Below are 25,028 nucleotides of genomic sequence, written 5' to 3'. Positions count from 1 at the left end.
TTATAGACAAAATAATAAAGTCACAGAAAACACAAAAAAAGTAAAAATATAAAGAATTGTCTCCCCCCAAAAAACATACAAAAAGTACACTAAAATTACACAAAACGTCGAAAGACAACAAAAATAAACAAAATGACTCAGAAAAGAAAATGACTGCAACATTACACAGAAAAGTACAAAACAACAAAAATACACAAAAATTACTCCAAAAAACAACAAAAAAAACCAAAATGACTCATAACAAACAAAAGAAACTTACAGAAAAACACAAAAAACATTAAAAATAAAAAAAAGTAAAAAATGGCTGCCAAAAAACATGCAAAAAAGGAAACTAAAATTACATTAAAATAGCACCAAAAATGAACAAAATTACTCAGAAAACACAGAAGACAACTTCAACATTACACAAAAATGTACAAAATGACAAAAAATACACAAAAATGAATCCAGTACAAAATGCCAACAAAAATACACAAAAGGACTAAAAACACACATACAACAACAACAGAATATCTACAAATGACAATAAAAATAAATACACATTTCCTCCAAAAACACACATCTTGATGACTGGAAAAATACAGAAAAACATACAAAACAATGACAAAAATATAAAGAAATGACTCGAAAAATACAAAATGACAACAACAAAAAATTCAAAAGAAAATGACAATAAAATTACTGGAAACAATACAGCAGGCTGATATTCACACTTTGGCCAATAGGTGGTGCTGTGTGCACACAAATCACCTGAAATGAATCCCTCATTGAACCAATTTGTTGGAAAGCTTTAATGCTTCACAAACGTTTGTTAGCGTCATAAGTTGTCGTCAATTTATCAAATTTGCCAACTTTTATTGAGAAATAACTCAATTTCCTTCACCACACTTTAGATAAACTCTGAGAAAGTTGGTTTATTCGTCCTTACCTGTTGTAAACAATCTTCCAAACACCTACAGCTGGAACAATCAGTCATTAGTTTACCTGGTTACAAACTGACGGCTGGGAGCCAAGATGGCGGCCGGAAAATCGGCACGCTCATCTGTCCTACAAAATAAGAGACTTTAATAAATGTTTTTTTAACATTTGTTAAACCAGTCATTAAAATGTACACAAAAATACACAAAGCTTCTCTGAAAATACCAGAGACGACTACAACATTACACAACAAAGTACAAAATGACAACAAAAATGAAATAAACAAAAATGACTCCCCAAAACCCACAAAATAACTCATAGACAAGATAACAAAGTCACAGGAAAAACACATAGAAACAACAGTAAAAATCCAAAAATGACCCCCCACCCAAAAAAAAAAAAAAAAAAACAGACAAAAAAGAACAATAAAATCACACAAAAGTACAATGACAACAAAAGTAAAAAAAATTACTGAAAAAACACAGATGATGACTGCAACATTACACAAAAAAGCACAATACGACAACCAAAATAAAATACACAAAAAATACTCCACAAAGAAACACAAATAAAACAAAGTTACAGAAAAACACAAATAACAGTACATTTATAAAAAAAAAAAAAAAAAATTTAAATTTCAATAAAATTACAACAATTGACAATAAAAATAAACAGAATTGCTCCAAAAACACGGAACATGACTGCAACATTACACAAAAATGTACAAAATAACAAAAAAAAAAGTTATACACAAAACTGACTCCCGAGAAACTGAGTTTTTCAAACAAACGATAGGACACGCGTCGTCGTCATGGCAACAGAACAGATGTTTCATGTTCCCTCCACTCTTTACTTAATTAAAAAATAAACAAAAATAAAATATTAAAATAAGAGCTTTAAAAATGCAATGATAATTTCCTTTAAAATGTAAATAAATAATGTAATTTTACAGTATATTGTAATTGGACTCTCTAGTCCGCCCAAAACTGGTAAACACACCCACATTGAAGGGAGTTGCACCTCAGTCCTGCTCTTACCTGTCACCTCTACTGACTTCAGAATTCATGTGGGATTTTCTTGATTCCTCGCTCTGTTAGATGGACTTTTGTCTTATTGAGCTTTATTCAAACATTTGATTAATCATGGACAGCGAGGGGAGGAAAGTGGTCGTTTGTGACAATGGGACAGGGGTGAGCCACTCTTCTTCATGTCACTTTGCTATCTTACCTTCTTCCAACTGTTGCTCTATGAAACATTATTTGACTTATGTTACCTATTCAACCAATTTGTATTTGAAAGTTTGATTTTTCACAATTTGATTGCTAAACACTGAAAAAGTCCAGGGTGTTCTTGTGCATACTGCAGAGTGAGCTACTAACATATGTCTGGACTTGTTGTTCCTACCATGAATGAGCACACACACAAAGCGTTAAATACCTAGAATGTTTTCTTATGGAGAAATACTGATCGTAAAGTCATCAAAAAAGAAATCAAAAGCAGTGGATTCTTTAAACATTCTGCTTTAGAGAAGGTGGAATAAAAAGCTGCGGCTGGAAACTTATTCTTTTGCTCGTTGAGGAATGCACTGCATGGCTTCGGGCTAAGGAATGTGTACAGACACAAAAACAAGTTGAGACATTACAGTGGGAGGTGTAGAGTTGGCAGGCAGCGAAGCAAAGTGATTGGTGACGCTGCTTTATTTCAATATATTTATTGTCTATTGTCTTGCCAAATGGGTTGTCATTTGAATAATGAAATGGAATAGCATTACATAAATAAACACACTCTCTTTAATGGAATATAATAACTGCCTCCAGGCAGGTCAATTTATTCAGTATAGGCTTTGAGTCTAGGACAACCACACACACAAACAGTGAGTTTTTACACTTTTTATGTCTAATATTCTCACCGTGCAGTTTGTCAAGTGTGGATTTGCCGGATCCAACTTTCCTGAACACATCTTTCCGGCACTGGTGGGTCGACCCATCATACGATCAACTACCAAAGTGGGAAACATCGAGATCAAGGTGAGTATCCAGTCTTTTATTAGTGGCAACCATAACGCTGAACCTAGCCAAATTACACACAGAGTTACATAATGCTGTAATAGCTGCTATCTTCACATTTCATTCAGCATACTGTGGCTGAAATACACCAAAAAGCGGAGAGGAAGGATTAAAGCTTTATACGTGAAGTTTGGAAAAAAATACATGAGGGTCGTCTGCAAACAAAGAGATCTTTCAAGTTTGGCAGTCTGGAACACATTTCCTGTTTTAGGGTGAAAACAATAGTTCCAGCAAGATTCATTTTGTCTACTTTTTGAATAGCATGTTAAGGTTTCATTTATTCAGACAAGGGTTTTCAGGAAATTGTCTTCTATGTTTTCCTTAACATACTATAAAAAAAGAAGACAAAATGAATCTTGCTGGGACTGTTACACGGAAGTCAAGTGAAACTTCGAAGGAACAATCAAAGGCGATCAGCAGAGCTCCTCTGACAAAGACTGGCAGTTGACAGTCAAAACATGTCAGGAGATTAAAAAAAAATACTGAAAAGTCTTGTTTGTGGAAACAACAACTTTACATAACGTTGAAAACATTTAGCACTCGCTCAAAACTCACAGCACCACTAACATCTCAGATTCCCAACCACTCTTTTACAACCGCAATGCCGGAACTATTGATTACGACACACAGAGGTTATCAAGGGGTGGCAAAAGCATTCCAAGGTGTCTATAAACCAATATATGTTTATTTGCATAAATTGTAAGGCATTTCTGTGAAATCGGTTATTTAATCTTGCCTGAGTTTTGACTGGGATGTCTTCCACCAGGACTTAATGGTAGGGGATGAGGCCAGTGAATGCCGATCCATGCTGGAGTTGTCCTATCCAATGGAGAATGGCATGGTGCTCTGCTGGGAAGACATGCTCCACCTGTGGGACCACACTTTTGGCCCGGACCGCCTAGACATTGACCCCAAAGAGTGCAAAGTACGGAAGAGATGTAGATATCAAGAGTGTAAGGCATTACGAAGGGATCAGATCTAAACATTTCAGTTTCTTTATCATGTAATTGAACTTTCATTTCTCCTTAGAACAACAGAGTTCTACCCTTTGTAAGGTCAAACACTCTTTCATAAGACACACTTTGATCAGGGTGTGTTTGCTGTTCCTTCTTCAGATCCTGCTGACTGAGCCACCAATGAACCCAATGAAGAACCGAGAAAGAATTACTGAGGTCATGTTTGAGAAATACCAGTTCCACGGCATCTACGTGGCGATTCAGGCTGTTCTCACCCTGTATGCGCAAGGTAGGACAGTGCCTTAGTGAACAGACGGCTGTGTACGCAATCTAAAGGTCATACGGAGAAATATGCTCATCTTTAGGTTTGCTCACCGGCGTAGTCGTCGACTCTGGGGATGGTGTCACCCATATCTGTCCAGTGTACGAGGGTTATTCATTGCCCCACCTCACCCGCAGGCTGGACATCGCTGGGCGTGACATCACGCGCTACCTCATCAAGGTGAGCTGAAGGTCACAGTAGAGAATGGTCATCATGGTTGTTTTTGGGAGTCTAATTTGAAAAGCCACATTTCATCCTCTGCTCAGCTCCTGCTGCTGCGCGGCTACGCCTTTAACCACACGGCTGACTTTGAGACCGTTCGGTTGCTGAAGGAGAAACTTTGCTATGTGGGATACAACATTGAGCAAGAGCAACGTTTGGCCATAGAAACCACCTACCTGGTTGAGTCCTACATGGTACGATGTCAGAATACCACCAAATTTAAGACACAACTTCATCTCAACTCACCAACCTAAACCTGACTTAATCCCACTGTATTTACAACTAAATGTAACGAAACATACTTGCACAAATTGGTCATAAATAAACTCCAGTTTGGGCTGGAAATTAAAAAAATGCTTTAAGTATGGGCGGGACTTCTGGAGCAGTTAAGACACACCCAGTCTTAACTATCAAATCTCAAAATAATATTTACGAGGAATGTTAAATTTATTTTAGTTCAAGGGCCAAATACGGACCAGTTCACAGGTTTGCACTTCCACTTATGAATTAGGCATAAAGTATAGAAGGCATCAACAATGTCTAAACCAGGGGTCCCCAATCCTGGTCCTCAAGGGCCACTATCCAGCATGTTTTAGATGTTTCCCTCTTCCAACACACCTGATTGAAATGAACAGGATTGTTATCAGGCTTCTGCAGAGCTTGATGACGAATTAATCATTTAAATCAGGTGTGTTGGAGGAGGGAAACATCTAAAACATGCTGGATAGTGGCCCTTGAGGACCAGGATTGGGGACCCCTGGTCTAAACAATAAGTGACAGATACTTAAATGTCCTTTGATTTATTCATTTTTGACCAAATTTGATTTAATTTGGAGAGATTTTGTGGAATGATTTCAGACAAATTGCAGGATTTGGGAAAAATTTAAAGTTCTTTCAACAACAACTGAATAATTTGGTAATTGACTCAATGATGCATGTTTTCCCTGTCATTTTCACTTTCACCTGCAGAAGCTCTGAATGGACGGATTTGGCCCCCAAGCCTTAAGTTTGACACATAAGATCTCTGCTATGTTAACCACCAACTCAATACTCACTATACCTCTCTAATCACAGTTCTCTAAATCAAACCTACTCACCACAGGCCGCAGAGTCCACAAGTGATAGTTTTTATAGGAGGGGCGGAGCCAACGGTTGTGGCTTGTGACGTAAGAAGCCACCAATATGTCACAACCATTCTCAGCCAATAGCAAAATGGAATTGTAATAGCCAGGTTTCAACCCATAGAGGGCAGTCACTCAACAAAATAGCATGTATGAATGTATCTATTTTATCTTCATATTTCTACTGAGTATTGCTACTTGTCCAGTTTGATAGGTGTTTTTAAAGCTCCGGTTAACGTTCTTCTGGTAATGTTGCAGCTTCCTGACGGTCGTGAGGTAAACGTTGGCGGGGAACGCTTTGGAGCCCCTGAAGCTCTTTTCCAGCCTCATCTCATCGACGTGGAGGGAGCCGGCGTTGCTGAGCTGCTTTTTAATACTATTCAGGCTGCGGACATTGACCTCAGGTTTACATTCTAAAGGGGGAATTGAACCTCAGATGTTTTCCTGACGACTGATGGATGTCTCTACTCTGTTTTCCCTGTACAGGGCTGACTTCTACAAACACATTGTTCTGTCCGGGGGATCCACCATGTATCCTGGACTTCCCTCCAGACTGGAAAGAGAGATCAAGCAGCTGTACCTGGAGAGGGTACTCGACGGAGACACGCAGAAACTCTCCGTGAGAGCTTTATTCTAACTACCGGAAAAAAAAAGAAGCTGCATTGTGTTAGACGGAGTTTGAGATTCTTGCCAGGGGGTGCAAAATTAAAAAATAGAATTAAATATATAGACCGTCTTGAGATTTGCACCACAATGTGTGTAACATATACAACAGACATGGGCAACTGGTGGACCGGGGGCCACATGCTGCCCTCACTCTAATTTTGAACGCCCCCCCAAAGCAAAGGCACAAAATTACTTGAAAAACATAAAAGTACAGAAATATACACGAGACAACATAAATACCAAAATGACTCCAAAAACACACAAAACAGCAACGAAACAAAAAAACGCAAAATTTTTAAAAAATTACAAAATGACAAACACTGAAAACAAATTCAGAAAAAATGGCTCCAAAATGACAACAAAAATACAATACGCTCATAACACACAAAATTAAGACGGAAAAAACTAAATGAGAGGAAAATACACAAAATGACTTCTAAAACACACAAAACACTCAAGACAACAACAGAAAGCACAAACTTAGAGAAAAATACACCAATTCCCCCCAAAACACATGAAATGACAACATAAACTCATTGTACTTGCCTGTATTAATGCTCAGATCGCTCATTATTCTAAATGCTGACCGGAATGTTGATAACGTGACCCTTGCATCAGACAATCACATTTGTGTGGCCCCGCTGTGATAAAAGTTGCCCACCTCTAATGTACAATAATACAAAAATGATTAGTAACGTAAATTATAATGTTAACTACAAAAATTTGCATCGACGCGTCAGTTAATGTTGTAAATTCATTATAAAAGTAGCCCAGCCGTCGCTTTCTGCTTCATTTTTATTGCAGTACCGTATATGAACCGCTGGGTGTAGTGTCGCTTCACCATTCACATTGTGAAGAAGGACTACGTAATAGAAGAACCAACCTAAAGTCACAAAAGTTTGGGACCATTTCACTGAAAACTTATACAACACACCTGAGGTAGAACTAAGATCTGTGACATTAAACTAACAGTAATATGTTAAAATCAATTTATGTTTGATAAATAATAAGAATTATATATTTTTTAATCCCCCCTCCCCCTCAAACTCCACGTATGGTTGGTTACATGATAAGGTTTTCACCACCTTCTTTCTACTTTTTCTCTTCCCTGCAGAAGTTTAAGATCCGAATCGAGGACCCTCCCAGACGTAAACACATGGTGTTCCTAGGTGGCGCTGTGCTGGCCAACATCATGAAGGATAAAGACTCCTTCTGGCTGAGCAAAGCAGAGTACGAAGAGAAAGGTCTTGGCGTCCTGCAGAAGCTTGGAGGTGGAATCAGATGAAACCAACTCCACAAATTACTTTAAAGAGATCCTCCAGTGTTTTTACAAATGTGTCCTAAAATCTTTGAAATGTCCTTATTAGAAAATCTATGTCCAACAAAACACATTGTTTTGCAACATATTCATTTTATTAACTTTTAAAAATGGGACTACTTTACCATTTTAAAACCTGTGTTCCTCCATCTTGAAATCACGTGATTGATGACGTCACACACACCCAACCACCCCCCATTTGCCTGTAAACATACTATTGTTTTCTATTGAAGTGAAGCACTCAGCCTGCTTTTTAGATCATTTAGCAGCTTTTTCAGTTAAAATCACAACTTGTGCTGCTTTTGGTTGCTCTGAATAATCAACAGTCGTCAACAGTCCATGATTTACTTGCTAACTTCAGCCACCAGATCACAAGAGCGTCAGCTGCAAAATGAGCTCTTCTTCTCTGCTTCATTGTCTACTACCAAATCGCAGAGTGGGAACCGTCACCCCCTGCGGTCATAGATTATTTTTTAGGTCACAATTGTTTTTACTCTCTTTCAGTAAACCAAAGAGTGTTAAATCAACATCTTCATCTTTTCCTGATTATTTAGAGCAACCAAAATCAGGTAGAAGGTTTCACTCCAATAGAAAAACAATGGGATGTTTACAGCAGTGGGGCCGTGTGACATCATCAATCACATGATTCCAAGATGGTGGAACACAGGTTTTAAAACAGAAAAGTAAAAACGATTATGGTGCAAAAATAAAGGGTTTCGTTAGGCTTAGATCTTCTAATAAGTACATTTCAAAGATTTTAGGCCACATTTGTAAAAAAAATGGAGGATCCCTTTAAGAGCGGCACAGCAGGGATTCTTCCGCACACCCTATCCTCGGATCCGTGCTATATTGTCAGTGATCTGCAGGTTTGAATGGTATTTTCTCACTGGTAAAAGAGTTTTAAAATGATGATAATGTTTTTAACACTAGTCCCATATAGTGTACTCTGTCTCTTTTGAATTGCTCAATGCTCCAGTAAACCAGATTTAAATAAATTACATCATTATGCAACTCTTCAAAAGTCTTTATGGTGAGCTTGTCCAAAAAAATAGGTTTTAATTATCTTTAAATATCTAAAACATGGAGAAATGTTGCCATGCACAGAAAAGGAGGACAAGGGTGGAAATTAAATGTACATTTTTAGACATTACTAAACAGAAATTTCAAATTTAGAGGAATTCTAAAGCGGACTAATAGAGTAAAACCAGCTTGATCACAACCAGACTGCACAATTCTTCTGGTCTATATCTGGCCCAGTGGACGCACACCTGGCATTTTCATCCAGCCCACATACCGCATGGAACTTGGCCGCTCCGCTCCAGTTAGCCATAACTTGGCCACAACCAAACCATCACAATGTCAAATGTCAGCCAAGGACATACAAAATACATATGTACCTTGTGTGTGGGCCACTTTTGGCTCACATCCAGGTTAGTTGATGCTAACTTGCCGTAATCTGGCCCAAATAGGTTTCAAGATATCTCGCCCACATTGGCAGCATCATATGTGGGGCAATTTTGGCTCAATTCTGTTTTGTACGGCTCAGAAGAATGCCAAAAGTGCCGAATCATTGCTAGATGTGGCCCACATCTGTATCCAATTTGGTCATGTATCGACATTTGAGGTAATGAAATGATTTGTGTCTGCCAGGTCATATTGTGTTTGATTGCATTGAAAAGGAAAACATGTCCATGTGTGTTTTATCGTATGTGAAGTTTTGCAAAGTAGTCACTGACTTACTGGACCTTTGTTTACTCTCACACGTCCTTTGATTCACTATCAGTCCTGCAGAATACATCTGTGCGGACACAGACTAAACCACTATGAGGCTAAACCGTATTTCCTGCTTGGGCTTCCAAATATTTCCACAAAATAAAAAGAGCTGAAGTTCACGGCCGCCATCTTGGTATACCGAACAATTGACTGGATTACAACGTACACAACATACTGACTGAGTTTCTGATTCAATTTGCCTTAATTTTATTCACTATAACATTCAAGATTTGACATAGAAAATACAATGTAAACCAATAAAGTGAATTAATGAAAATGATGAATTACTCTAACACTAATAAATAATGATAGGAAACAACTTGTTTTTTTTTACAAGCCTGAAATACCCTTGTCTATATTTTCACTGTTTCACTGCAATCCAAATAAACTCTTAATCTGTAATCTAATCTACATCAGTTTGGTTTAAGAACACATTTCTGTAACTGTTAGAACAGTTGGCTTAATCCCATTCTGATATTAGTTGTTCAAATTAGAGGAAATCTTAACAAAAAAGTTTACATTCTTAATAGAGTCCTTTTCATTAAAATGAGCATACTGATTATTACTATTATAAAAAATTTGTGGGTTTCTCAAAAAAAAAAAAATAAAAAATGACTAAAGGTGAAAAAAAATTTTTTACAGCCCAAACATTATGAATTTGAGCAGCTAAATGCAACATATTGAAGCATCCAGGACAAGTGTGTCAAACTCATTGCCTAATTGCCAAATCCAGCCTTCTAGAGCATCCAATTTGGCCCGCAGAACCTTAAAAGTACTTAGAAAACATGAAACATTGTCTAAATAATTAACAAATACAGCTGTAGATCTCAGACCCTCCAAATTAGGAAATTCAATGAAACTCTACAATTTCCAAACAATTGCACAAAATACCCCTAAAAGTGGTCACAAAACAATTACTTATTTTTACATGTCATTTATTTAAGCAATATATTACATGAAACAGATACTATTTGGGGCACAATAATGTTAAAATAGTGAATAGTAAAGCCATCAAACCTTTACCATCTATTGTATCTGCTGCCTCCTGGTGGTTGTTTGAGTTCAAAACATCCAATAGTACCAACGAGCAAATGAAGTAACACAGCAAACAGATATTGCAATTTTTATTGCGATGCTGTCAAAATACAGTCATGTTGTTGCACAAAAAATAAATAGTGAGCTCTCATAATGAACACATGCTTCACGCACGCACGCACACGCACGTGGACACGTTTGCAGAATAAATGAAAAAGCATGCAATAATGTTCAAGTCACATTCGAAACAACCCTCCTCACTTATATCTAACCCAACAATTCAAAATACACAATATGATAGTCGATGGTAACACTGAGTTCAAAAAGTCCGGTGATTGTGATGGTTTGCAGCAGGAGTCACCAGAAGATGTGACGTGTTCATTTACATTCAACCAGTTAGCAAAGATGTTCCTGGTTTAGCGTTCCTGGTCCGACAGTCCCGTCAGTCTTGACCAACTGAGGAGGAGTCGAGATGAAAGCAGCTCCCAAAGGATCAGACTTTAACATGATATCTCAAAATATTCAGAAGGCCTTCAGGAAGTCTTTCACTTGTTGGTCTCAAACACCCACTCACTCATTACACCATTTGCAGTAGCACTGTTGTTGTTTCCGTGTGTTTAAAACCTTAGGTTTCATCACTTTGGTATTGAGCTTATGACGATCTTACACCACGTTGGAGCTCCAGATCTATCATGCAAAAGGTTTCTCCGGCTCTAAACCTCAAACATACGGTACATCTGGGTAGATTCTTGATCCTGGAATAGGCAGAACTTTCTCAAACAAAACCTCTTATCTTTACCAATCAGATCCCTAACCTGACTTCTCGGGGATTCTGAAGTGGTCATTTGAGGATAGTCTTAGCAGATTGTATCCAGAGAACCCAATCAATCTTTTACCTGCTTGTCATGGTTAGAGGTGAAAAATACTCGGACCTATTCCGAATTTCTCTCAGAGAGGATACGTTCTGGGGTTACCGAGGATTAGGTGGTAAACAGGTCATCTTCTGATGAAGAGGTTGGATATACTGATGTATTAAACTAAGCTACACCCACTTCCTTACTTTTTGTAAGAAAGTGGGTATGGTAATGCCGCCGTTTCGGTTTGAGAAGTCCTGCCGTTGAGTTCTTCATCACTCTAAATCCTGAACCGTCCATATACGAGTCCGAACACAAGAACCCTCGTGGATGAAAAGTTGAGCTCATACCAATTAGTTTAAAGGACCATTGTGGAAATGAGACGATGCCTCTGAAGGAAGGAAAACATGGACGTACCTTTACAGAAATGACGGGATTTTTGGTCAACTTCATATCCAACTACAGTCCAAGCTGTTAACAACACTGTCCATTTAGGGTTGTTCCTGTAAAATAAAACCGCCCACACAAGATGCAATTCATAACCAACCAACCCGGCAACGCAGAATCCAAAGGGCACAGAGAGACTCAAAATCCAAACATCATCCCACCAAAGCTCAGCAGACTTCTACACATGACAGAAAATACATCCAGGAGTTGTTTAAGATGTTCCTGAACTATACAGTGAAAGGCTACATCAGCACGTTGGACACTCCAAGCACTGGTAGTCTCATGTACTTTTGTCTTTGGAGTTGAGAATACTCACTTTTTAACGACGTAAGCCATTGACTGTATAATTCTGGGTTATACAGATCCATTTATGACACAATTGTTACACTCTTACACAGGCAGCCACTGGGCGGTTTTACAGTGGTGCACTGGTTCAAATTCCCCAACCCAACAAGTGAAATGCAGGTTCAACCTATGAACCATTGGCCTGAAAACGCAAACTATGGAGTCCTCAGTGGGCGGGTCAATGACCAGCTTTCAGATACATTTATTCTCATAAGTTTACTTTACCTGGCAGAAACTTTCAAATTTGTAGAAAAAGTGATTTTTAAGGGAAAAAAGTAGATGCATTTAGGATTTCATTTTTTTTAACCTGAAGGAAAGACACTGATGTTTTTTTTATTTAAACGTTTTACGTGGTCACATTTTTTTAAGCTTGCATCACGTTAAACTGTTATACGTGACTATGTGAAACAGTTTTGTAATGAAAAACTGTTCTACACAATCACATAAAACTGTTCTACAAGAACGTAAAACTTTTCTACGCAAGAACATAAAACTGTTCCACGTGAAACTGTTCTACGCAAGAAGGTAAAACTGTTCTACGCAAGAAGGTAAAACTGTTCTACGCAATCACATTAAACTGTTCTACATGCTCGCATACAACAGATTTACGTTCTCATGTAAAACTGTCTGTTCATGTGAAATGTAAAACTATTCTCCGTTAGTTAGTCAAGCTGTTCTACAAAATTACATGAAACAATTTCACGCAAGCACATAAAACTGTTCTACATCAGTGCAAAAAACCTTCAACATGAATACGTGAAACTGCTCCAGACAAGTTTTTAGAACGGTTCTACGAGAGTACGTAGAAGTTCTAGGCGAGCACGTATTACCTTTATGTGCAAATTTAAAAGTTTAGTGCAAGCAAATAAAGTTAACTGCGTATGTTCTGCATAATTGAAACTTTTGTTTCTAAACCATGGCAGCACATTTTATTGACTTTCCTTAAACCACGAAAAATTCACAATGGTTTCACTTCTACTAACAATGTCACTTCCATGTACTTTGTGTTAGCATGCTAACGTGCTTGTTAAAGAAACAAGAGCTTGCGCAAAGGTTCCGTGTGCCCACGTAGAACAGTATTATGTGCTTGTGTAGTACCATTAAACCTCAAGATCTAAAAGGTAAAACTCATTTTTAAAATAAAAAAGTCATGGTGACCTTTTAGGGGCTTTGTAAGATTTAGACTAAAACAGCCTCATTCAACAAAGGTCATTAGTGAGAATAAAACTACCGGTAAATGTAGCCTAGTCTGCCAGGTTAACCTTTACAGCACAAATGCAATCTGCAGATTGTCAGCTGTTGTGTTTTCTTCCGCCGCTTTTTCTTCTTCTGCTGGTAACCAACTTCAGATAAACTGAACTGAACTGTCACGTGGAAACTTCTAACTCTCGCCTACTTTGGTTCTGCTTGAAGTGATTTGAACACAAGTCAATTTAGAGATGTACGAACTGTTCCGGTGCCAGAACTAGGACTGTGGTGGTCTGAAAGCAGTCTCTGAGTGGTACAACACTTGGCAACATTCTGCTTCACACTTTAGTTTAGTGGTTTGGGGTTTGGAGGAAGTCGCAAGTGTTTCAGGTCCTGACCCCACCACCAGATCCAGAAAGAAAAAGAGGAAGAAGAAGAAGAAATAAAGAAAGTGAGAGTGAGTAGTGAGTGAGGCGTTCTCTTCCTCCTCCTCTTCTTCCTCCTGCCTCTCCATGCCTCCCACTCACTCCTCACACACTGACTCGCTCAGGTCCACAGCGCCGCCCCTGGTGAGTCGCCGCATCTTGCTGAAGTCGTGGTCGGTCCTCAGGTAGGAGAGCGAGGGCCCCCCCTCGCTGTGGCTGGCCAGGTCCTGCGGCTGAGCGTGAGGCGGCAGAGCCCTCATCTCGCCCCCGCTGCGCCAGTACAGGGTGTAAAGCTGCGGGTCGGACACCTCGAAAGTGGCGGCGCACAGCTGTGCCAGGGCCTGACTGGTCTCCCCAGCTCTCCACTGCAACGTCCGCACAGCGCTGCGCTCCCCGTCCTGGAAAAGTATCCGAACGCACCTCTGGAGGGAGGGAGAGAAAGGAAGAAGAGACAGTGAGAGAGAGAGAAAAAAAAGAGTGAGCCTTTACTGTTTTCATGCAAATCAGAGGTCGAGTGGCTGATGGAGAGAGGTCGAGGGAGGGGGAGGAGAGTATGAGCGGCACAGGCTGATGATCCACAGCAATAAGGGAGCCAAAAATAATGCTCATCAAGGAGAAAACAAAGCCTCTATTTCCCACACACACACACACAGCAAGTCCAAAATGCTTTGTATGAAAATGCGCCTTCAGTGAAATAAATGCCTTTTGCTTCCCTCAAACACTTCCAACGGAATTCCACAAGGAACCAAAACAATCCCATCAACCAGCAAGTTTTCTTTCTCTCCTAAAATGAACTATTTTTATTCCAAACCTGAGAGTGTAACAACCGCATCCCTCAGAACACTCAAAGCATTATTATATAACCACCTACAGAACACTCTCATCCTTCGGACCAACAAGACACCAACCTTAAAACCAAGCTTCCAACCTGAAGGCAACAAATCCCATCAACACACACACACACACACACAAAGTGCCCACGCTGAAAACAGGGACACAAGCACACAAAGTTGCAATCATAATCAACAGGTATGCCGTCATCAGGACTTACAGAGTCACTGAGCTCCTCGCTGTCCGTGTGCATATTGTGTTTGCCTGCTTCGATGGGTAGATGCAGCTCAATAAATTTCATGTTATCTGACCGCCCACTTCTTCATAGCACTTGGCTCACTGATCCCCGCCTGTGTCAGTGGAAAATCTGGCTGCCGGGTGAGTTAGATCGGCTATTTGAAGCCAGGGAAAAGTACCACGTGATGAGACGGCAACGGTGCGGACGACAATGCTTTTCTATTCCCTCCCCCCCACCCCATCAGCACTCTGATGGACCCTAACCCAGTCTAGGTCTCAGGGGAGAGAGACACAGTGTCGGTAATAAACGTGTTTGGGAGTGAATTGGTGCACACACTCATAAGCTGGCAGCCCCAGATCAGGGGATTACCTCTAAAATGTCCAAAAAACTAATCCGCTCAAATGATTTTAAGGACGCATTCGCACGCAACAGGAGGGAAAAAAACCCAGGTGTGTGGTCTTCAGGTTGATGAGGAAAGTCCTAAAAGCTTCACTTTCTTCTGCTTCTAAACAGCAGTAGCAGAAATGGCCCGAGGTGAAAACTGTACATATGGGTCAGCGTCTGGTGAGTGTTCTTACACAACTACCATTGTCTCAAATGTAGGATAACGTCCCCATCCAACATCTCCATCAGTGTAATTAATGTGTTGCAATGTCTGACCTCTATGAATGGATTAACTGCTGATTTTTAGTCTACGAACAACTGCCGTCGGCTACGATCTTTCACAAGACCCAAAAAAAACCACTTTCACCTTTTATGTTCGATAAAACTGGAGAATTCGACCCAATCCAATCCAGAACCTGACACTTTCTCCTCTGCCTTGTTTCTGTGATTCCAAAGACAAACTGATCTGTACTCAGTCAGCTCGGTACCATGACTTTAAATAATATTCAGAGTTATCAAAATAAACCACTTTTCCACCAAAGTGTACCATCATTTTTTAAGATTGTTGTAATTACCTCTCTGGTCTTATTTTCACTGGCATTTGTTGGTTTGTCAGTTAACAAGATGAGGTCAAAACACACATACTTAAACTCAATATTCTGATTCTGGATCAGTTCCACAAATTGAAGAATCCTCATCTCTTTTCATTGACAAAATTTCAAAAATGTATATCTCAGTTCGTAACGGACCGATCTTTATGAAGTTTGACTCAGTTATGTTTGGTCGGTTCCTCAATCATTCCACCAAGTTTCCTCTGGATCGGATCTGGATTACGCATTTGATCTTGATTTTTTAAATACTAGGGGTTCTCCATACATTTGGACATACTGTTTGGTTATTAATGGGATAGAAATTTCTTCCAAGCCTTTAAAGTGTGAACGATCATGGAACCATGATAAGGATCAACGATCTGGATAACTGCCAATATCCTAGTGCTCTTGTTTTATTAACGATACTCTGAGTTTGCGATACGATACAATAGACCAGGGGTGACAAACTTATTTTAGTTGAGGGGCCAAATACAGATTAGTTTGATCTTAAGAGGGCCACAGATCTTAGGAGAGGAAAAAAGAACAATTTCAACATCATTGATTAAAAGCCCTTAAAACTATTGTTGAGTTTCATTAAATTGGTGAATTTTTGATATCGACAACTGGATTATTTGGTCATTTACACAATAATGCATGTTTTCTCTGTCATTATTAATTGATGCTGCGGTCCAATTTGGATGCTCTAAAGGGCCGGATTTGGCCGCCGGGCCTTGAGTTTGACACATATATGCGATAGAGGATATACGATAATGGGCTCGGAATAACGATACGATACAATGTTTTTGGGAAGGAAAAAAAAAAAGAAAATGTAGTCGGGAGAAAAACCATGATTTCATTTGACTTTACTTACATACATACTCTGAGTACGACCCATCAACTCAACAGAAAATGAAAAATATAAACAAACCATACAATCTGGTGTGTAGAAGATCATTTTGATTATTTTTCATCTGACCCTCTCCTCGCCACACCACTCAGTGATACAGCTTGTGATGTTTTAATATCACAATATCTTGTTGCACAATATATTGTCCCACCTTAATCGTATATGTATATAGTTTATGGACTTTCCACGCATATTAATACACTTTATTGTAATTTTGGGAAAGAAATGTTGCATTTGGCTCAGACGGTATTAAAATGTACTGTAAATGTCTATAGATATAAGAAATAGGTAGAAATGTTATATAAACAAGTAACAAAGCCAATAAGTTGTAGATTGGCACTAAAATTACAGGAAATATTACGCTAAGCAAAGTCTGGAAATAAGCCAATAAGTACACAAATGAATGCACAGAACATGTAGTGACAAGTAGAGAGTAACAGTGTATATTTATGGCTCTATAAACCTTACCTTCCCCAAACTCTTTGGTCTTTTCAGAAGTACTAAATTACAGTAAGTCACCGTTAATAACATGTTTTATTGATGCTAACAATAGGAAATATCACCTGCACTGAAATGGAAGAGGCGGACGTTACATTACACTGTGTTAGATACAGTCATCCATGTTTGTTTACTTCCACATGTGGGATGAGTGTTTGGCTTTCACTTAGATGGTACAATAATAGCAACACACACACACACACACACACACACACAGACTGGAAGGTAGTAGGCTGTAATTCCAGGATGCACTGTACACACACACACACACACACACAGTCGAGCTTTTCAAACTAAAAGTCCTGAATATAAGCACAGGCACGCCAAAGAAATTCAAACCTTTTGTATGTTTGAACAACAAGTGTCTTGTTTGTTTTTCTTCAACAACAAATCTTCCAGTGTTGGTAATCATGTCAGTCCTCGTCCAAAAAAATGATGAAATGAATGTGTTTGACCAGATACAGACGACAGGAGGCCCTAAAACAAACACATGACTCTATAAAACACACCAAATGACTCAGAAAAGACACAAAAAGGATTTAAAAAAAACATATAAAACAAGTTGGAAACACACAAAATGACTTGGAAAAAACAAAAAATGTCCCAAAAACACAAAATGATTTAAGACGAAACACACAAAATTGCCCCAAAAACACATACAAATAAAACAAAACACACAAAATGATTCCAAAAACTTCCAAAATGAAAACCAAACAAAATAGAACACACAGAATTACTTTAAAAAACAAAACAAAAAAATGGCTTACAAAAAATATAAAGTGACTTTAAAAAAACCCACAAAATTACTCACAAAAACAATTCCAAATAAAACACACAAGAAATATAAAAAAAACACAAATGACCCCAAAAACACCCAAAAAAAGAAATCACCAAAAAATTATAAAACACGAAATAAAAATACACAAAATGACTCCAGATAAATTTGCAAATCAACAACAAAGATACTCAAAATGACAAAAAACTAAACAAAAAAAAAAACAACACATAAAATGACCCAAAATATACAAAGCGTGGCTGAAAAAACACACAATGACAAAATAAAATATACAAAATAACTCGAAAACTGACAGGAAAAATACCCAAATTGACAAACACAATCCATGGTTATTTCCTGTATTCATGATCTAATTGGTTATTATTCTAAATGCTGACATGAATGTTGATAATGTGGCCCTCTGAATGCCCACTATCAGCAGAGAAAAGACTGTTGTAGGGTTTGAACCCTTACTTTGAGTAGATTTTAGGGCTCATGAACATAAATTGTTGGTTCTGGACTCTCTCTAAGTCTTTTAAAGGCACTCAGAGAGTTACTCAGCTCCATGTGCTTTTGCCACCAAACAGGGAGTTTCTTTAAATGGAGTCGTGTCAAAGCCTCATGAAACACGTGGACACAGTTTGAACCTACTTGGCTCTGCAGGTTCTCCTTCTGTCTCTGGGCCTCGAGGCTCCGTCTGCAGCTCCACTCCTTCAGCGCCTGCTGGACCTCGGGCGTCAGGCAGCTGGAGACGACCCTGTCCTTATCCAGACTCTGAATCAGACACAGACTGGCGTAGACGCTGGTCAGGTAGTACCCACCTGTAGAAGAAAAGGTTTCACACCATCAATAGAACACAGTGTTTTAACAAGTATTATACAATGTTGGTCCTTCGCTTTCTAAAGGTCTCTATGGAAACAAGCGAGACCGTTGTTCACCCAATTGCAAAAATACAAAATGAGCAACAATATCACCATCAGAGAGGGCCATCTATAAGGGGGAATAAAGGGGAGATTTATGGGGTCCATCCATAAAGTCAGCAAAATGATGGTCCATTGTTCTATGAACCTGTGATAAACACATTTATTTATTTATATGAATAATATCCACTGTTATCCAGGAAGATTATTATTATTTTTTGCTCCATAGTATATAGTCATCTTAAAGATGGAAATCCATGTTTTATTCAGAAATAAAATTGGTTAAAAGTCACCAAAAATGATGGAAAAGGTGGTGAAATGGGATTTTAAAAACCACAGAAATTGGTTAAAAGTTGAAAATTAGAGTGGCCAAAAAAAAGTGGTAAAAAGGGTTCAAAGAGTCAATATTGGAACAATTAATTTAAACTGGCTAATAATGGCATGGCAAGTCGTGAATGTGGTGGAATTGGCAAAAATAAGTGTGAAATATGGTGAAAAAGTAACAATAATTGGTCAACATATGCTACAATAGGGGGAAAGAAAAGTTGTGGAAAGTAGTTTGGTAGTAATGGAGCAAAAATGCATTAAAAGGAGCAAAAATATGGCAAGAAAAACTGATGAAAATAAGTTAAAATATGGCAAGTTTGGTGTAGTTGTAGAAAATGGCTAAAAATAAGCAAAAATGGGCTCAAATTGTTCAAAAAAATATTCTTAGTTTCTTGAAGGCATCTGGCAAGCCCCTCCCAGTGTCTCGCGATTTGTGGATTTATGTTTATGGATCTTATAAGTTAATTTAAAAAAGATTAAAAATGAAAATAATGGATCAACATATGCAACATTAGGTTTAAAAAGTGGTGGAAAGGGTTTATATAAATGCCTAAAATGTCTTGTAAGTGTAAAAAATGTGCAGAAAAGCCATTGAAATGTGATGAAGAGGCAGAAATGGGAGTAATGTTGCAAAAATACAATAAAATATGACAAGAACATAACGTGCCTGCACTTGAAAACCCTCGGCCTGACATTTGAAAAATCCTCAGAATATTAACTGTCACAAAAAAATCATTTACATTGATTTATTGTGACCAAGCAAAGCACTTCAGGGAATTTATAGTTGGAAATGGTTCATTTATTATATTTAAAATACCAGTAGGGGAATAAAACATGATTAAATATGATTACTCACCTGTTTATGCATAGACATTCATTACGTAGTAGTTTCTGTGACAATATATAAGCAACCAATATCTAGGGAAGTAAATATATTGATGAAATTGATTTGGATAAAAACAATAAAATTCAAATTAAAGTTAGGATCTGTTAACAAATGTGTCTGTGAAATGCTTACCTGACATTCAGTGTAATAGTATTAATTATCAACATAGTGCACAGGTTGCTTGCAACATGGTTCCTAAGCCCAATTTTTCATTGTTTTATTTTGTTTGATGAGAGGATTACTTCCTACACAAAATATGAACAGTTTTTCAAGACAGCTGATTGTAATGTCAACGTATCGCAGGCTGTTAGAATCAAGATGATGTGCATCATCAACAACTACCTCAGTTCTCTCCTGGTCACAATCCTCCAAGAAAACATGTACAAGTAAGCAGTTTCCATATCCTTACAGTATCTTTAAAGGTGCAGTCTGCAACTCTTACAAAAGTGTCATATTTGCTAAAGCTGTCACTATGTAAGGACAGCTTTACATCAAACTAGTAGTTTGTGTGAAGAAAACAGGCTCATTGAGTCGCGCCCCCTGCTGCTCCTGCGCCGTCTTTTTTACAGTGTATAGTCTGGAGGAGTAGAAGATGGGATTGGTGACTTTTCCGCTTGAAAGGTATTTACTGCTGTTTGATTTACATTATGTTTGATTTGAACTCTTTAGTGCATGTGTTGTTCGTGTGTGTGTAGCAGCCTCTGTGTGGCTGCTGTAAGTGACACTGTGTTGTTGCTGCTGCTGCTGGCAGATTGGTGTGTGCACATTGAGAGAGAGAAGCGCTGCAGTAATATGCTTTTAACAGTACATGTTACATTATTGTGATGTTGCTGTCGGGCTAACGTTAGCTTGTTAGCCCCTCTGAGGGAGGGATTTTAGAAAGTTTGGAAGCAGGGCAAGAGAGCAGCGGAGAGGGAGGGGGAGAGAGGGATCTGAGAGTTGCGGACTGCACCTTTAAAGATGCAAAACAGTTCTGATTGATGTTTCATATGAAAACCATATTCATTTTTTTATTTCATTATTCTTCTTATGATGTAGGAAGACATGATTTCCTCCATGGAAAGACACTTTTGATAATGTTTATTAGGAAATAGATAGTAAATTGTACAAATGATTTGGTCTAGTGTCGACATTCCTATAAAATTCAAACACCAATGTGTTATTGAGGTGTTCCCTTAAATAATAATACCAACAACATGTTTCATGATTCACAAGCTTAGACCGGTGTAGAAAATGAAGTCGCCAATTCACCTGAAAAACTTATCTTCACTGTTTCATATTTGCATTCACAATTTATATCTTATGTTTCATAAAATTAATTTGTATGTATGTTTACACCTTATTAGTGATACAACAAGTACAACATTATAGGTCAACCTTAACACAAAGTATTCATCATCGTAATAGTTCCATTCATTTTTATTACCTGGAATCCTAACATTAGTACCAATGTTTTGATGTATGAGTTCTACAGAGTTATAAATTCAGATTTACACTCACATAAAATTGATGAGTCGTAAAAAAGAGGCTTTTTTTTTTTTTTTTTTTAAATGCCATTTTTTTTCATCCAAAATCATTAAATTGAAAAGTGTTTCCACTAATCAAGAGTCCTGAGTGAACGTCACCTTACATCAAGGTATCAATGGTCCGCCTCCTTTCCTTCTTTAAAATCAATCCACGGCAAAGTTTTTCTCAAAATCCTCAAAAACGCAGTTTTTTCACCAAAAATTGTCCGCTTTGAAATTTTTTCTTCATTACCTAGAATCCCCATATTAGTACCAATGTTTTGATGCATGAATTGCTGCTGGGTTATTAATTCAGATTTACACATACATAAAATAAAGTCCAAAAATAGAGACTCTTTTAAAAAATGCCATTTTTTTCGCCAAAAATGATCAGAGCAGAAAAATGTTGCCAATAATCAAGAGCCTTGAGTGAACGTCACCTTACAGCAAAGTATCAATGGTCCGCCTCCTTTCCTTCTTTAAAATCAGTCCGTGGCAAAATCCTCAAAAAACACTGTTTTTCGCCAAAAATCGACCGACCTGATTTTTTGCCATTACTTGGAATCCCCCCATCAGTACTAATGATTTGTGTGAGAATGGTTGGTGGGCATTAAAAGACCTACACCACTACACACACACACACACACACGCACGAGAACAAACTGATGACAACACCTTTCAGCCAAAGTTGGCTGAGGGTAAAAAAAGGGATGAAAATAGGTTAAAATATGGCAAGTTTGGTGTCGTTACAGAAAAATTGTAAAAATAAAAAAATGGGCTCAAATTTTTCTTTTTTGAAGGCATCTGTCGAGTCCCTCCCAGTGTCTCGCAACCCTGACTAAGGGTGCAATATATCGCAATATCTCAACGAGCGATAATCGTATCGATCCCAAAAAATGTCCAAATCAATTTTTTTAATCATGTTTTTGGAAAAAAAAAACCTGTTTATTGCACAAACATATGTACAGCACATAAACATGTCAGTGAACCACATCAGACCTCCTCAATGTACTTTACTTTATTTTCATAAAATATACTGGACCATTTCATAGATGTATGAGGCTCCTTTTTAAAATAATCTAAGAACTTAACAAAATCAAAATATACTGTAGAAGCAAAAGTTCAACTTTTTTGAAAAATGTTATTTGATAATTTGATAAACATGCCCTTTTGTTTTTATATTTTCCATTACAGTAAGTTACCATTTATTTGTATTATTTATTTGTATATTTCATACCATTTTGTACTTGTAAATGTGAAATTTGAAATGATCAAAGTCACGATATATCGTGATGTTTATCGTATTGTTTAGTATTGGGATATATATAGTGAATCGTATCGTATCATCAGATTCATAGCAATGCACACCCCTAGTCCTGACCCAGAGGTTGAGAACCACTGCTCTAGACCAGGTGAAATTTGCCGTATACCTTCTCCTCCGAGCCAGGACGGCTCCAGCAGCTCCATCATGTACTCCACCTCTATCAGGACATGAGGTCTGTTACATTCCACGATCACGTAGGACAACGAAGGAAGGAAGTCGTCCCAGCTCGTGTCTTGTCCTACAAAGACCACAAAATTTACACAATGGATTTCCAAAGCTGTGATGTTTGATTTGGGGGAATCTTCGGGGAGATTCTCACCGTGTAGGGACCCCATGGCCTTCTGCACACACTTGCACACCTGCAGTAGCAGCAGCACCTTGTCGATGGGCGAGTGCGTCCGCTGCATCAAAACCAGCTTCTGCTTCACCCTCTCCACGTCCCGGCTGTCGGGGACCCCGGTCCGCACGCCCAACCGCTCCATGGCCGCGTCCCCGCCCAGACGCAGCAGGTTCTGGGTGAGGCGCTGGCTGGAGCCGTCCCGACTGTGCAGAGCAATCAGGGCTTTGTCCAGCTGGGACCTCAGGGGCCTCAGGACACAGGAGAACATGGCCCGCTCCAACGCCAGGTCTACACAGATAAAAACACACAGCAATGCTTCATTATATGGGGACTATACTAATATGAATAGAGCTAAGGTATTCAATGCTGAGCTAAACAAAAAATAAAATATTCTAAGCTAAGATATTTCATGCTAAGCTAAACATAGCTAAGATATCCTATAGGCAACTAACCTAAATAAAGCTCAGATATTTTATGCTAAGCTAAATAAAGCTAACATATTTTATGCTAAGCTAGACAAAGCTAACATATTTTATGCTAAGCTAGACAAAGCTACAATATTCTATGCTAACTTAAACAAATTAAGCTCAAATATTGTATGCTAGGCTAAACAATGCTAAGGTATTCTATACTAACATGAATAGAGCTAAGGTATTCAATGCTGAGGTAAACAAAAAATAAAATATTCTACGTTGTTGTTAAGCTAAACATTGTTAAGATATTTTATGCTAGCTAAAAAATGCTATTTGCTATGTTCAGATAAACAAAGCATGATAGAATTTTCTATGCTGAGCAAAACAAAACTAAAATATTCAATGCTAAGCTAAACAAAGCTATGATATACAATACTAAGCTAAATAAAGCCAAGGGCTAAAAAAACTAAGACATTCTATGCCAGGCTAAAAAAAAGCTAAGATACTCTACGCTAAGCTAAATAAAGTTAAAATATTTTATGCTGAACTAAACAAAGCTAAGATTTTCTATCGTAACTTAAAGGGGACATATCATGGTTTTAAATCCTTCCTTTATACATATAAATCATACAGTTGTGGTCTATATAAAGCTGAACTGCAATGCTTGGGTCTGAATTCCTCATTATTATAGCTCCACCCCTTTTCTACCCCTTTTCTGATGTGCTTCTGAGAGCAACTCATTTTGGTGCGGTCTCTTTAAATGCAAATGAGACACTCCATACCCCGCCCCCTCTTCAGGTGACACTCGGTTCAACTCCCCCCTGCTCGGCCATTTTTGTAGTTTGATAGAAGCATGACTTCTATTCAGCATAAACTTTTTATTCAGAGGTTATTTACAAAATGTCAACAACAGAAGACTTGTCCATCCAGCCTTACATGTTTGAGCCAGAGTCTGACCCAGCGGAGCGAGATGAAAATGAAGATGATGAACCTGCAGAACCCTAACAATTGAGCTAACACAAGCACCGAGCTAATGCTAGCGCCGAGCTAACGTCACGAAATGCATTTTAATACAGTCTTTTCAAAGACAAAAACGGCAACATGAAATGACTAATGAAAACTTTAGACTTAAATTAAATCACGTAGGCCATATCATCAAGGATCTAAAACGAGCACACAGCGCTAACATATGAAGACGGTGCAACTGCTAATGCTAACAAAACAATGACAGGGACGTCTTATCATCACACTTTTTAGCGTTATTTACAGCTTACCGAAGTGCTCTGTTCGTCGTCTCCAAAGATAGAAGGAATTGAACCCTCAATCAGACAAAGTCTTTCTGTAAATCCTTCTTTATACTGGTGGAGGTTGCAGAAGCAGTCATCCTTGAAGTGCTGCGCGCACACAAAAATGACCTTACCCACAGATGTGGAT

General features: G+C 38.3%; 2 protein-coding genes across 3 annotated transcripts in view; one reads left to right on the top strand and one right to left on the bottom strand.

The window, feature by feature from the left end:
- The first annotated feature begins 1,919 nt into the window (after positions 1–1,919).
- Positions 1,920–8,610, top strand: LOC114480753 (actin-related protein 2). The gene is made up of 9 exons (XM_028475172.1): positions 1,920–2,108; positions 2,835–2,945; positions 3,751–3,909; positions 4,100–4,229; positions 4,306–4,442; positions 4,529–4,678; positions 5,864–6,009; positions 6,092–6,224; positions 7,386–8,610. Exons 1-9 carry the CDS (start codon positions 2,061–2,063, stop codon positions 7,554–7,556), a joined length of 1,185 nt encoding a protein of 394 aa, XP_028330973.1. The 5' UTR covers positions 1,920–2,060; the 3' UTR covers positions 7,557–8,610.
- Positions 8,611–13,367: 4,757 nt separating this feature from the next.
- Positions 13,368–25,028, bottom strand: part of rin1b (Ras and Rab interactor 1b) — a 41,136-nt gene continuing 29,475 nt past the window's right edge. For both annotated transcript variants that reach the window (XM_028474290.1, XM_028474291.1), the window contains exons 9-12: positions 23,161–23,469; positions 22,948–23,079; positions 18,531–18,700; positions 13,368–14,078 (exon numbers count right to left, since the gene is read on the bottom strand). In XM_028474290.1, the coding sequence (XP_028330091.1) occupies positions 13,755–14,078; positions 18,531–18,700; positions 22,948–23,079; positions 23,161–23,469 (935 nt within the window). In that variant the 3' untranslated portion in view covers positions 13,368–13,754. The remainder of the gene's footprint in view (positions 14,079–18,530; positions 18,701–22,947; positions 23,080–23,160; positions 23,470–25,028) is intronic.

The sequence above is a fragment of the Gouania willdenowi genome, chromosome 18 (genome assembly GCF_900634775.1).
Source record: "Gouania willdenowi chromosome 18, fGouWil2.1, whole genome shotgun sequence".
Classification (NCBI taxonomy): Eukaryota; Metazoa; Chordata; class Actinopteri; order Blenniiformes; family Gobiesocidae; genus Gouania; species Gouania willdenowi.
The sequence above is the reverse complement of the archived record's forward strand: the minus strand, read 5'-3'. Positions and strand labels throughout refer to the sequence as shown.